The sequence below is a fragment of the Euprymna scolopes genome, chromosome 11, assembly GCF_053919585.1.
Source record: "Euprymna scolopes isolate OS-2025 chromosome 11, ASM5391958v1, whole genome shotgun sequence".
NCBI lineage: Eukaryota > Metazoa > Mollusca > Cephalopoda > Sepiida > Sepiolidae > Euprymna > Euprymna scolopes.
The window spans coordinates 39,065,245-39,079,945 of NC_136492.1; the positions used below are offsets into that span (position 1 = coordinate 39,065,245).

A 14,701-nucleotide genomic window follows, 5' to 3' on the forward strand; every position below is an offset into this window, starting at 1 on the left:
AAGGTTTTTTATGATAGCATGCATCTGAGCAGGGGTGATTTTTAGATCGTCTAGCGTGGCATCTGTCCGCAAAGGAAAGTCAGGCAGAGGGTGGTTGGAAGGGTCCATTGTGGAGTTTGAGGCAAACCGACTGGCAAGCATATTAGCCTTGTTGGTTGCTGAGCAAACAACCTCATGATTCTTGGTTAGTGGGGGAATTGTTGATTGCCCATTATTTACTACACTGTTGTAGATTTTCCAGAAATCACGCATTCCTAAATTTTGTGCTTTGATGCGTTTTTTAGTGGTTTCAGTAAATTCTCTCTTAGCTGTCGCTATTTCTTTCTTAATGTTACTTCTAGCTTCTATATACTTCTGCCTGTTTGAACTGGACTTATGTTGGTTAAATCTGTGGTATGCATGCTGCCTTTGAGCAATGGCAGTTGCACAAGTAGAAGTAAACCATTGGTGAGAGTGGGGCTTGCTATAAAATTTCCTCATGGGAACATGTGCTTCAATTGCCATTTTGAACCATTCAGTGGTCTCATTTGCACTCTGTTCAGCAGGGAGAGAAAAAATATTTCCCCATGGGGCATCTCTGATAAAATCTCTGGTGGCTTCCCAGTCAGCCTTTTTATAATATATCGTTGTTTTGAGCACTGGCTCTTCAGTTTTGGGTTTAGAGTTTAGGGCGATTTCTACCATTATCACTGCATGATCGGCGTTCCCAAGTGGGCTGTCAGCATTTGTTATACAATCCTCGGAAACTGTGGTCAGAAACAGATCTAGAAGTGATGTGTGTTGTTCTTGCTCGTCAGAGAAACGGGTTGGAAATGTAACCATTTGTGATAGGGAGTGAGATATAGTGAAACTATGTGTTGTGTTGCCCGCTGCATCTGTGTAAGTAGAGAATCCAAGCCAGTTTTTGTGGTGAACATTAAAGTCACCAAATACATGTACTTGTGCGCTAGTGTGGAAGGAGAGTGCTGTGTCTATGCTGTCAGATACTTTGTTTATTATGGTGCAGTCCTGGGTCGAGGGAGAGCGGTAGAGAAAATAAAAGTAGCTAATGTTATGTTGTATGTTTAGTCTAAAGCACATAAAGGCTTGATCATCCGATTCTAGGTTTGTTTCTCTAGTCAAGGGGAGGGTGTTACGAATGTAGACTCCAAGTCCGTGCATATGTCTGTCAGAGTCCTTACGGCAGAGTGGGAGATAGCCAGGCATGTTAAAGTAGTTAGAGGGGATGGAGGAGTGTAGGTTAGTCTCACTTAGTGCTAAGATATCCGGGGTGTTTGTTAGGAGAAATGCTTCGACATCATTTAAATTAGTTCTAAGCTGTTCGTAAGTGCTAAGGATGTTCGTAAATACAAGCCTCAAGGGAGAAGGTAGGTTGTTTTTGTTTGAGTTTGGGCCTGATTTTAGCGTAATTTTTTATTGTACTGTCATTTTTTTAAAGAGTTTCAGTTTAGGTAAGGGATGCTGAACAAGTCGTTATGCAGAATACCAGACATGCAACACAAGCAGACCATCAGTTGTCCTGCCATCTACTAGGATTGTGGCCTCGGGATAGCCCACCGAGGATGAGTGCAGGGTCCCTTTTCATGCTCGACATGGCACTACCAACAACCCGATATTATACAACTGTTGATGGAGCAGCCGCTCTAAGCGCTACCAAAGAGTTAGGCTTCCTGTACTACCAGTCGGGAACAGTAGCCAGGAACTGTCTATCCGGTACCCTCAACCCATCAGACGATGGTCAACCCAATCTACTTGTACTAGCATTATGGCATTCAAGCACTCCCAAGTGCCCAGTTTAGGGGATGGGATGTCGGGAGTGGGGAAAACGGCGTTCATTGCCCTAGTCAGGAAACAAGATCGACCACTGAAGGTCTGTCGACTTCCTGTGATTCGATCTCTATGCCTAGCTAATAGGCAAAGAATAAGTATGGAAGCCAGGCGATAGACAGTGCCTATCTACTCCTTAAGCAGTTTAGGTTTGCAGACTGGTAATTTGTTTGAGTCACCAGCTCTAGGAAGGTTGTCATCCAAGACTGGAGAGGCCTTCCTCCCCTTGGTTTAGCTTCAGAGTTTTCCTTCTCCTAGACAGATGACCTGGGAAGATCTACAGGTTCGTCAGCACCGAGAGGGTTTTCCCCACGCCTGGGTCCTAATCCAGGTATTTCTGCGCCCCCGCGTTGGTGATTAATGTTAACGGGTTAGTTTAAAAGGGCTATATATCAACTAAAAAATTATACTCCTCAAAGTGATTACAGGGCATTGCTATTTCATTGTTACTGGAGGAGGGGCTGAGTAAGAGTTCATGCAGTGGAAGCAGCTATGGTTGCAAACAGGTCTGTTGGATGGAGTTAACATGGTTTGTTTTTTCCTTTAGGTTAAAAAAAAAAAAGTTTCCTTTTCTTATTTTTATGTTGGCTTAGGAATAAGATAATGCGTTGCAGAATGGTATGGTATTACGAATTAACTAGAAAAAATTGTATAAGCTCTGGATATTTTAGATAGCAGGAGAGTTAATTTGTATATTTAATAGATACAAGTAACTTCATTTTTGATATTACAATACAGGTATAATTGGGAGTAAATTATATGCTATGTCGTATACAATATGTATAGTACAATAAATAGATATATGGGCATATTTCCAGTAGATGCGAATATATGGAGATTGTAGGCATTAAGTAGGTTACCATTTCTAATGAAGATATCTTCAGCTTTTGTTTAAAAATCAGGAAGTTGTATTTTGCATTATAGAGTATCGGTTCAGTTTTTGTATTTAACATTGCTAAGCTAAGGAAGGGACAACTATTGCTATGTAATATAGATAGTTGTATATCTAAGTACAGACTGTTGTTAGTGAGTACCCACCTGGATAAGAATAAACTAATGCATACCTAAGGTGTAGAAATGTACAGATGTTTAGTGATCATGACTTCCAATCGGTTTGCATGTGAAGGTTAAGGGCTGAAAGCTAAAGATCCCCATCTAAGTCGGGTGTATTGTATGAGTGTTAGTGGCAGCTTGGGAAGTAGAGCAGATTGTTAGTTTTCAGGAGAGGATTAAACTTACAGAATACAATTAGGATTAATTATAAGAGTGCCAAGTAACGTTCTGTTTGAGAAGAGAAGAAAAAAAAATTTTTTTTTTTAACTTAACATGCAAATCAGACATAGGCAGTTGTCTTGGAGGCAAATTTTGTTTGAAGGGATCAGACAAAACTCTTGGTTTCAATGCTGTTTGTAAATTGCACGGTCAATTTGTTGTTTCATTTTAAAAAGCTAAATTTGCAACATCATAACATCTGTGTCATCATAGTCTGATTGATAACATGTTCGCTTTCAAACTTAAGTCATGCAAGTTCACGCTCAGCATGCAGCATTTTCCTTTTTTTTTTTCTCTTCTATCTTCTGTTAAAATTCTCAACTTTCTTACGTGCATCCACAATGCACCAATGTTCTTTTTTTTTGTTTTGTTTTTGTTATTTATCTGTATTATACGACCAGCAATGTCAGGCGCCCCCTCCCCTCGCTAGTCTATTATATAAATCTAAGTCATTTGTGTATTTGCATGTCCACTAAAAACTTGTCATCCACATCAAAGCAGTGCTGTTAGGAAGTACAATCTCTTGGAAACATACAAGGAGCCTTCAATAAGTTCCCAGACTTTGTTTGTACAGGCATTTAAAATTGTCGTCGACTCTTGAAAATTCAGTATGTTATTGCTATACATCTTATGAGATGACTGACCAATTTTTATGATTTCAGGTTCAAATAAACAGCTACACCTCACTAAAGCCTGATTGTCACAGCTGGTGAATTTCAAAAGTACAATCTGGGTGTGAGGATACTTTAGAAGAACGATGTGCGCTGAAATCCTGTTTTAAACTTGGAAAAAATGCCACAGAAATGTATGAAATGTTTCACACTGCTTTTGGACCATCTTGCATGAATCGTGCATCAACTTTTGAGAGGCATAGGAGATTCAAAAAAGGCAGGGTGTCTGTGAGGAATGATGAGAGGTGTGGGAGGAGTAAGGAACACAGAAACCAGAGTTGATTGGCTAAATAAAGAATTTCATAGATAAGGGCAGTCATATGTCTATAGTTTGTGCACAGTTTGATGTTAGTGTGGGGAGGTGTAAACTCAATTATTCGCAAGGAACTGAAGATGCAGAAGATTTGTGCAAAGTTTGTCCCAAGGGTGCTCCATCCTTGTCACAGACTATTTGACCAAGATGGGCATCAAGACAATTCCTCACCCTCCCTATAGTCTAGACCTTGCCCTTAGTGATTTTTGGTTATTCCCTTAGCTCAAGAGAAACCTTAGAGGCTGTCAGTATGAGACAATTGAGGAGATGAAAGAGATTGTGATGAAAGTCATTGACACACTCACACAAAAGAACTTTCATGTGGTCTTTGAGAAGTTGTTGGAACGGTATAACAAGTGTGCTGTAGCCGGAGGAGATTACTTCAAAGGAGATTAGAGTTTCATGTGTGTATTATCAATAAAAGTGTCCATATTAAAAAAATCTGGAAACTTATTGAATGCATCTCGTAATATTAAAAATTAGAAAAAATCGTTAATTATTTCATGTAGAAATGTTGTTTTGTTTGAATAGGAGGGTCAGGTAAGACCTTGGTTTTGACACTGTTTCTTAATCGTGCATGCGCGAATAATTGATTCATTGTTTCATTTTAAAAAGATAAATTTGCAATATCATAACATCTGTGTTGTTGTGGTCTGATTGATAACTTGCGCTCAGCACGTGACATTTTCTTTTTTTCTTTTTTTTCTTTTTTGTTTACAAAATTTTGTTTTCAGGTTCGCTTCTGGCTGATGACACTCAAGCCAATTTTTTTTTTTTTTTTTTCTTTTAACCATATTTTACAACCGGGTAACACTATAAAAGCCAGTAAAAAAAAAAAAAGCTCCTAAGGGATCAAAATTGCAAAAAATGGAACCTGGCAGGCGTAAGTTAACATAAAGTGCTCTTGTATGCATGTGCAAATCTACATTTATAAAGTCTGTTCATTCTTAACTATTACTTATCTGTCTGAACCTCAAATGGTAACGACTAAGACTGAAGTGTTAAATATTTTGGTTTTGATTCTAGCTGATGGGATCCAAGTCATATTTTGTTTTTTAGTTTTAAGACCACAATATAATAATGAATAGAGAATTGGCTTTATAACAATAAATACAAAATCTGTATAAATTAAAATGTCATATGTAACGATACGTCCTGAATGAGAGTTCCATATATTAGGATATATTCCGTACGAGCATTCCGTGTAACAATACAAGCTGAGAACTCAATTTGAAAGAAGTCCCCTGTGCAGAATCTTTCGATTACGAAATTAGCAGTATCTTCCTACATTCTCATAATGTGTGAATTAATACAAGAAATAAGATGTCAGTCATGAAATGTTGCGGCCTATACGCCACGCTTTCTTAGGTTCAGATCAGCATCGTCAGAGAACGACCAAATGAAGCACGCAATTGGCAAAAATGACAGAACACAACAATTAAGGGTTTATATACTTAAAATGCTTTTATTACTTAACAGGGTTCAATCCCCTCAACAGAATCTTCATACAATACCTAACTGGGGGCAGGGTACAAATAAAAAGAAATCAGCAAAACAAAACTGTATATTCCTCTTTTTTTTTATATAATGCAAAATGATTATTTGAGCCCAAACACAAATAAAAGAAACATATTCAAACATAAATGTCCAAAGAAATTAATTCAACTGTTCATTGGAATGAGGAGCGTTTGAGTGTAGAATGGAAATATCAAACACAAAATACTACATTGGTGGAAACATGCAGTATCCAAATTGAATAGAATGTTAAAAAAAAATGTGTTTTTCAGTTCCAAAATTCTCTGACAATTCAGTATATAACAACAGTCTGGTATAATCCAATCTTTAGTTTTTTGTCCCTCTGAGCGGGATCAATATCATAAGGCTCTAAAAGATTGTTGAATTAATTCCTCTTTGATGAACGATTTCTCATGATGTGGCAAAAGGTCCATTCTTTTACATTCCACACTATGCAGGTCCTGGATATGACCTTAAACTATGTGCAATGGTGAGGCCCCACTCTTTAATTGCCATTGCTCCCAGGTCCACTCTGACCCAGAGTGGTAGTAACTGTTAGGGTCCCAACTCTGGGTTAAATAAAAACCGACTTGAAAACAAATATATATTCTATTAAATATATTCTATTAAAAATTTTTCTTAAAAATCTTTGGATTCGGCATTAAATAACCTGAAAAGGGTTGATATGCCGTAAAACAACCAACCAACCAACCAACCTATGCAGCAACCTCTCACTTGCATCTTCATGCAGTGTAACAATATTTCCTCTGCCTCTCTTAGCAATGCTGCAACATCTCTTGTATCCCCGTGCAATATGCAACTATATACATATGTCTTTATATGTATATCAGTTTGGACATAGGCATAGTTTTTCAAGGTTTGTCCCTTATTTTACTATGTAGCACAATTTGTAAGTGGCTTTGGTCTTTTCATATATATATATATATATATATATATATATATATATATATAATTATTTTACTAAAATACCTACAGACACTAGTGTTTCATCCTTTAGGGAATCTTCAGTGCAGGGTGTCACAATTAACACCAGTCAATAGATTCAAACCCAGCGACACAAGCCATCTCTGGCTTGATTAGCAAGGACTGTATACATTTGGCTACCGTTAAACACATGAAATAATGTTGAAATTGAAACATTTTTTTTTTAAATGTTTTTTTACGTCAGTCAGAGTTATCTAATCATTATATGATGATATATATATATATATATATATATATATATATATATATATATATATTGGCTTGCATTCAAGCATAGTTTCTCTTTTAGAGGCCTGCCCTGTTCTGTTACATAGAAAAATTTGTAAGCTGCCTCACTCATTTCCGTGCAATCAACTCTCCTCAAGTTTAATCTGGGCACACTGTGATTTCTTCATTTTTTAAAAAAAAATTTTTGCCATGGATTCATATTGTGGCACTTAGCAAGACATCAGCATTTCACATTTTAACGAGTGGCCAAAGAATGTTCAAATGAATTTCTTCATGCACTGATTCCTGCTAAAATTGATTTCTCCTAATTTGTTCTATTTCCATTCACTTCACATTTAAGGTGGGTGGCATAAGTAGAGAAAGATATGTATATATGATGTGCTAGAGGAAGGGATATGGTTACTTGTTTATCATACATCTGTGCATGTTCCAAAGCATGGGCATTCAGAGGAGGAAGCACTATTTGTCTGAAGAATATAAAAAGAAAGAGGGGAATTGTCTAGCCCTTCTACATTGGAACTCACCATGAGCTTCTGTTACATATATTTAAGCATATTTTATGATGGGGCCTGCTAGTTAATAATATAAGAAGAAAGTATTACTGTTAATCAGATTCAGCAACATAATCTGGTATAATCCAAATGGAACCATTTCCAGGAATGCAACAAGGCCATAGTGGACATTTTATGCTTGACCTAGTATAGAATTGAATATAGCTTAAAGTTAACAGTGCATGATGAAGATGTGTTATTTCATCTTTGCGTCTGAAATATGGTTTTATGGACTATCTGGCCATCATGCATCTGTTGGTGATGACTCTAGCAAGTTGACTAGTATAGAAATCTCTCCAGCAATTTGGACTGATGTTGAAATTGAAACAGTATTTGACATGTTGCATCCTTTTGTGTATGGCAAGATTTATTCACCTACTGGCAGTGTAACTGCCCATCAATGAATGTGTATTGTTTTGTTTTCTTAAAACAATTTTAACAAAAGTTTATCGTTAGTCAATTTGTCAATTGTATAGTATTTAACAAAGCATTTTTACACCATACACAACTGAAACATTTTTTGTTTATTTGTGCATAATTCTTTCTTTTTTTTTGGCACTGCAAAGGTACACAAAGCTATGCTATTGATTTTATCATCTCTGTTCTTCATAATGTGAGATATTACTGCTCCAATGCTATATGGAGATGCTAGAATTATTTCCCTAGTAGTGTAGAGTTTGTAAGCATGCAAGTACAGTTGACAACTTTGGTTGAAATTTATGATAATAGTTTATCATAACTAAATAGACCTGCAACTGTATTTTCTGGTTTCGGTGCTTCTTTCATTGCTTATACATAAGTTCCAACTTGTGTAACACCTTCTATGATGGTCTTATGTCCAGAGTACATTATTTATGCTGCCACAGAATCATGTTTATTTTTTTTTCCCTGAGTTATTTTAAAACTTCCAAGTTTCTTACATGCTCTGTATTATTCTAGCTACTAATCAGAATATCATCAAGTCTTGTGGAGTATATGGTTAGAAAAAAAAAAAAAAAGTACCGTGCGTATCTGCATCGCTCTTTGGAAAAGAAGGGAAAGATGGCTAGCTCATTTATATACATGAAGGGAATCTTGGGAAGGCAAAGCATGATGGGAGAACCTATTTTTTTTTCCTGTCTCTTACTTTTTTTTTCTAGATAGGAGGATATAGAAGCTGGGAAAAATTCCCTGGAGGGGGCAGAAAGAAAAGAGTCATGAACATCTTCTCTTGAAAATAATTTTGTATTGCTGACGTTCAGATTGTGCGGTGTGACATTAGTGGCAAGAGGCCAGATATGGTCGATTGAAAAAGAAGAGGGCAGAAACATGCTGTTGTCGAGCGAGTGATTCACTCCTTCCCGAATCCCAGAACCGAATTCTGATTGTAACCCTAGAAGCTATTTCGGCATTTCAAGCAGGTTAACAAGGCTGACTGGAGACTCCGATGTTGAGACCCTTCACTGGGGAGGGTGACCTAATTAAATGGCTAGAAAAATTAAAGATGGTGGCAAGGTTGCAAAAAATCGAAGACGTGGTCACCCTGCTGCCGCTCTACTTAGAGGAGGAAGCCCTCACTATTTACCAGCAGATGCGCGATGAAGATAAGGGAGACCTTGCCTCAGTGGAGCAAAGACTGAAATTGGCTTGCGCTGAGAGTCCATTTGAAGCACTCAGCAAGCTTGCAAGTTTGAGGTGGACTGGCGAGTCTGTTGACGTCTTTGCTGCGGAGATCAGGAGACTAGAAGGATTGGCTGGTTACGTGGGGAGGAGCCTGGAGATGACGGTAAAGCTATACCTAGTGAACGGCTTCCTAGAAGAAATCTTTGCGAACATGCAGAGAATCACTGAGATCAATACGATGGAAGTGGACGAACCTCTTGGTCCACGTCAGAATCCTAGTCAAGAATGTCAAGGGCCCAATCATGGCTGCAGATGTGAGGGGAAATAAGTGCATGAGGCCCCACTTAAATGACGAGAGACAGGCAGCGAGGCGATAGGAGGGGAGACCTGCCATCAAGTGCTTCCGGTGCCAGGGTCCTCATCTGCTCAAGGACTACAAAGAGCCGAAACCAGGGGTCACCTGCTACCGATGTGGACGAGTGGGGTATATTAGCCGCTATTGCGTTGCTTCACGGGACCAGGGAAATGAGTGAAGGGGAGCCATTGTGCCAGTAGTTCCCCCTTCTATGTGGAAATGGCGCACAACGAAATGTTGCCTCAGTAGTAGTCAATGGGAAGAGAGCCATGGTCCTTGTTGACACAGGCTGCACCACGATGTTGGTAACGAAGAATGTCGCTAGATCATGGAGCGGAGCCAGGAGTATTAAGACCGTGGATGGCAGGGAGGTGAAATGTTTAGGAGAGACAACAGCGGAAGTACTGGTGCAAGGTGTGCCTATTGGACTATGAGCCCTGGTGTTGGATCGTCTGGTTGGTGATGTTGATGTAGTTTTAGGTGTAAATGCGATCAACCAACTGGGGGGCGCTACGTTGAGAGGGGGCCAAGTAACTTTCGGATGCCTCGGTGCAGTAGGAATGGCAGGAGTGGAAGGTGATAGAAATATCAGAACGCAAAAACTGGAGGCTTGCTGCATCGAGGACGAGGATTTCCTGACGAGGTTCGATGGTGAGAGGTGGACGGTGGAATGGAAATGGATCTCCAGGCCTCTGGAACTATGAAACAAAGTAAGCTGCTACAAGAAAACACTGCGAGGAGAAATAAGAAAAAGATTCGAGGAAGAGGTGGATAGAGGAGGGAATTCTGAAACCGTGGACAGGGGAAGAAAAAGGAGTGCTACCATTAATGGCAGTTGTTCAATCCACAAAGAACAAAGTTAGACCGGTACTGGATTTCAGAGAATTAAACAGATACATAGCCTGCCACACTGGAAAGGGGATTGATGTATGAGGAAATAGAGGAGGTTGGAGCGGGCCACTAAGATTGTCGACCTGAAGTCGGCTTATCTCCAGATCCATGTAGATGAAAAACTCTGGCAACATCAATTGGTCCGGTACAAGGGGAAGATGTATTGCCTGACAAGGTTAGGCTTTGGGCTGAGCTCAGCCCCCCAAATTATGACTGCCGTGCTGAAGACAGTGCTGAGTAAAGACTGTACAGTGGACAAGGCCACTAGTTCGTACATTGACGACATTCTCGTGGAGGAAGCAGAGGTGACAGCAGAAAAAGTGAGAGGCCATGTCGCAAGGTATGGCTTGACTGCAAAACCGGCGAAGTCCCTGAATGGAGGAGCGGCGTTGGGGTTGAAACTATGCCGAGATGGCAAAGGAAGCCTTGTCTTTAGACGAGGGAATGCAATACCCAAAATCGGAACTGACGTGGCAAAACGAGAACTCTGGCGTGCAGCTTTATTAAATGACAAACGGGCATTGATGGCTGGGAGGGTCGTGTGACGAAGGAGGTCACGAACATGCTACAAGAAATCATCGCGAGAGTGATGAAAGAAGACCCAGTAAAGGGGGAATGGTATGTCAGCGGCGGAGACGCGGGGGTGATTTGGTGCGATGCCAGCAGTCTGGCATTGGGCGTCATATTAGAGATGGGAGGTGTAACTGTGGAATATGCAGCGTGGCTAAGAAAGAAAAACGACTATTCGCAGTAGCCAAACTGGAGGCCGCTATGAAAGGAATCAATCTGGCTCTGAAGTGGGGATTGAAAACAATTGAAATCAAATCCGATTCGGCAACGGTAGTTTCATGGATCAGGTCGGCTATAAGAGAGTTAGGACCAGAGGTGCTGCAGAAATGCTGATCAAGCGCAGGCTTGGAGCACTCGCAGATTTGATAGCGGAATTCCAGTTGAAGGCATCTATAGTGCTGGTCTCATCAGAAAAGAACAAGGCAGATTCGATGACATGGGTAAAGAAGGCCTGGTTGCAAGAGAGAAAGGAGGTTTCCTCGGTATGCTGTGCAGGAGAGGAAGTTAAAAAGTTACATGAAATGCACCACTTTGGTCGAGAACAGACGTTATTCCTGGCAAGAGAGGTTTACCCGGAAACCACCGAGGAGGAGGTCAAGGAGGTAGTGGAGCACTGTCAGGAGTGCCAGTCGATAAACCCCAGACCATCTAGACACGAAGCAGGAAAGTTACACATTGCGGAAAACTGGAAACGATTGGCCATTGATGTGACCCATTATCACCATAAGCTGGATCTGTCAATGGTCGACTGTGGTCCGGGGAAGTTTGCCATATGGAGAGAGATCAGGGCAGAAGCTGCATGGGCAATCAGAGGGGTCATCAAAGAAATATTTTTGAAGAGAGGGCCGGTTAAGGAACTGTTAATGGACAATGGCCCCGCTTTCTGATCAGAAGCCTTTAAAGGGGTGTGTGGTAAGTGGGGAGTAAGGCAATTTTTTAGGGCAGCGTATTGACCGAGTGGCAATGGGATAGTAGAGAAGAATCATCGCACCATCAAGGCTGCTGCAGAAAACAGCAACATTTCACCCATGGAGGCGGTGTTTTGGTACAACATCTCACCGAAAACCAGACAAGATGAGACAACTCTGCTTCATAGAGCCATCTTCGCATATAAGTGGCAGCATCCGTGCAACAAAATGGTGGGAATTGAGGGTGAAGAAGCTACCATTAAAGTGGGTGAGGAGGTGTGGATGAAGCCCCCACCAATGCAAAATGTACCACTCGCTGGGGGAGAGGGGTCGTAACGGAAATGCAGTCGAAGAACAACGTGATGGTGAATGGCATTCCCCGACATATCCTAGACCTGTGTTGTGTCGGTGCGCAGTTATGGCAGTGGAGAGGAGGAAGTCGAGATCGATCAAGAAACTAACAATGCACCCCAATTCAACTTAGCACCACATTGTGGTTCTTTACAACTGAACGAGAATGTCCGTAGTGAACCTGAAAACATCAACCCCCAAGAAGTTGTCTCCCAGAGGCCTCAACGCAAGAGGAGGAGGCCTGCTTGGATGAAGGATTATGAAGTGTCTTATTGATCTCGAAGATCAGGAGGCGTGTGGGGTATATGGTTAGAAAAAAAAAAGTAATGTACCGGGCATATCTGCATCACTCTTTGGAAAAGAAGAAGGAAAGTATGACTAGCTCATTTATATACATGAAGGACAACTTGGGAAGGCAGGGCATGATGGGAGAAGCTATTTTTTTCCTGTCTTTTCCTTTTTTTTTTTTCTAGATAGGAGGATATAAAAGCTGGGAAAAATTCCCTGTTGGGGCAGAAAGAAAAGAGTCGTGAACATCTTCTCTTGAAAAGAATTTTGTATTGCTGACGTTCAGATTGTGCGGTGTGACATTAGTGGCGAGAGGCCAGATATGGTCGATTGAAAAAGAAGAGGGCATGCTGTTGTCAAGCGAGTGACTCACTCCTTCCCGAATCCCAGAACCGAATTCTGATTGTAACCCTAAACTTGTGATTACATGTAGAATTCCTGCCAATAAATTTTCCATTACTCGCTGAAAAATATCAGGGTTAGTGAAGGCTCAATAGAGTAATTTGTTATATTTGAAAAGTTCTTTGCACATATTTATAGTTGTATATTTACAACTCTTGCTTAAATTTAGTTCTGTGAACTTCTGGCTTTTCATAATTTTGGATAACAAATATTCCATTTTCAGTATTGGTTAATTGAAACTTAAAATAGTCAGATTTTCTTCTATTCGTGACTGCATAAAAAAAAATATAAACATATGCATATTGAATTGTGATTCATATGTTTCTTTTGTGCTAATCACTTATTGGTATATGATTTTAGAAAAAAAATTGCTTTATTCTCAATTCAATAAACTTTATATATTATCTAGTCAACTGTTCTCATTTTTAGTAATTCCAGGATGAAAGTCAATGTTAATTCACAAAGTTTTTATTTTTTTATTTTGATGGCTGTCTAACATTAGTTGTGGGATCTGTGATTGTGCTGAACAAACATAACGGCAAATGATTCAATAGTTCAACATTGAAATTATGAATTATTTTTTTTAATTTTGATGATATCAAACTGTATGTCATTTTTTTTAAAACATAGTAATCAAAAGTTAAAAAAAAAACCCTTAAAATCAAAAGATTATAAATCAAAAAGTTTGTCTAAAATTTCAAAATTTATTGTTAATGTTTGTCCATCATCCATCCAGCATGGCTGCAGCTGAGATTGAACTCACAACACGAGTTTGTAGTGTAATTCAAATTTTGTCAGTAGCTGAATAGAGTCCCATCTAATCTTGAGGGAAGGACAGACCACGCCAGTTTCTTAACCTGGTATTTTACCTCATGGTACATACAACACCTCCCATTTCTAAATGGTCACTCATCTGGTACTGGCCAGGCTCAATGTTGCTTAACTTCGGTGATCTGGCGAGAACCAGTGTGTCAACGGGATTGTGCTGTAATATGACGCAATCACATTGACATATAAGTTTTGTCAGTTTAAGTTAAACTGACAAAATTCTTCTGTTTGGTTTTAAAACTCTAAAACATGTTTTACAACTTTTTTCTCTTTTCAGGATGCTGATGAGATGTTGCGTAACTTCCTTGGGCGTGAACCTAATGAAGAAGCTTTTTTGATCAGTAAAGGTTTTTAGATTTGATTGCAATTCTCTTAGAAATATAGTTATGTCAATTTTTTTTTCTAATTAATATCAGGAACTACATTTTTTTGAATGAGCATACATATTTTTGCTCAAGAAATGTTAAAAGTTTCAATCTTTGAAGCCAATAAACTTTAAACAATCTAAGTTTATCATATTTTGTTTAATTTCCTTTGAAATTAATTATCTTATTTTCCAGTATATAATGGTTATTTATTTTTTTATTAACAACTTCCGGTTACATCATATAAAAGTGTTGATGTTGGTGTGACGAAGATACTGGGAAGATATCTCATCTGCCAGTTGCCAAAAGATTTACATGGCAATATAAGTAGGCCCATCTGTGGTGTGATTCGATCTCTGACCTCAAAATGACTGCTGGCAGTGATGTTATAGAGTAAATTGTGTATATATATATATATATATATATATATATATGAAATCTCATTGAGACTATAAAATAGAGCCAAATTATGTCAACAGCAAATCGAGGAATATCTTATGTCAAAAAGGAATCAACATATTGAGATGACAAGAGAACAAAGAAAAATACGTCCACTGATTGTGGGTCATATTATTCTTTCAACTGCAACAACAATAACAACCATGCCAAATTATTTTTTTATTTCAAGTTATTTCAGCATGCTTTTTTTAAAGGCATAATAAAGTCCTTTTACAGTGACAGAGACATGGTAGCTTGGGTCAAGAAAGTATGATTTGTTGCAAAACTCCAAAAAATAGAGTATGTGGCAAGCCTTTTACC

The 14,701-nt window shown here is 39.2% G+C and overlaps 2 protein-coding genes across 2 annotated transcripts in view; one reads left to right on the top strand and one right to left on the bottom strand.

The window, feature by feature from the left end:
* LOC145287838 (thimet oligopeptidase-like) overlaps positions 1–14,085 on the top strand; it is a gene marked incomplete in the record, with an annotated part of 187,935 nt that extends 173,850 nt beyond the window's left edge. The window contains 1 exon segment of the mRNA XM_080135711.1: positions 13,855–14,085. Coding sequence (XP_079991837.1) covers positions 13,855–13,932 — 78 coding nt within the window.
* LOC145287841 (histone deacetylase 3-like) overlaps positions 1–14,701 on the bottom strand; it is a 653,483-nt gene that overhangs the window by 589,651 nt on the left and 49,131 nt on the right. The gene's annotated exons all lie outside the window — the stretch shown is intronic.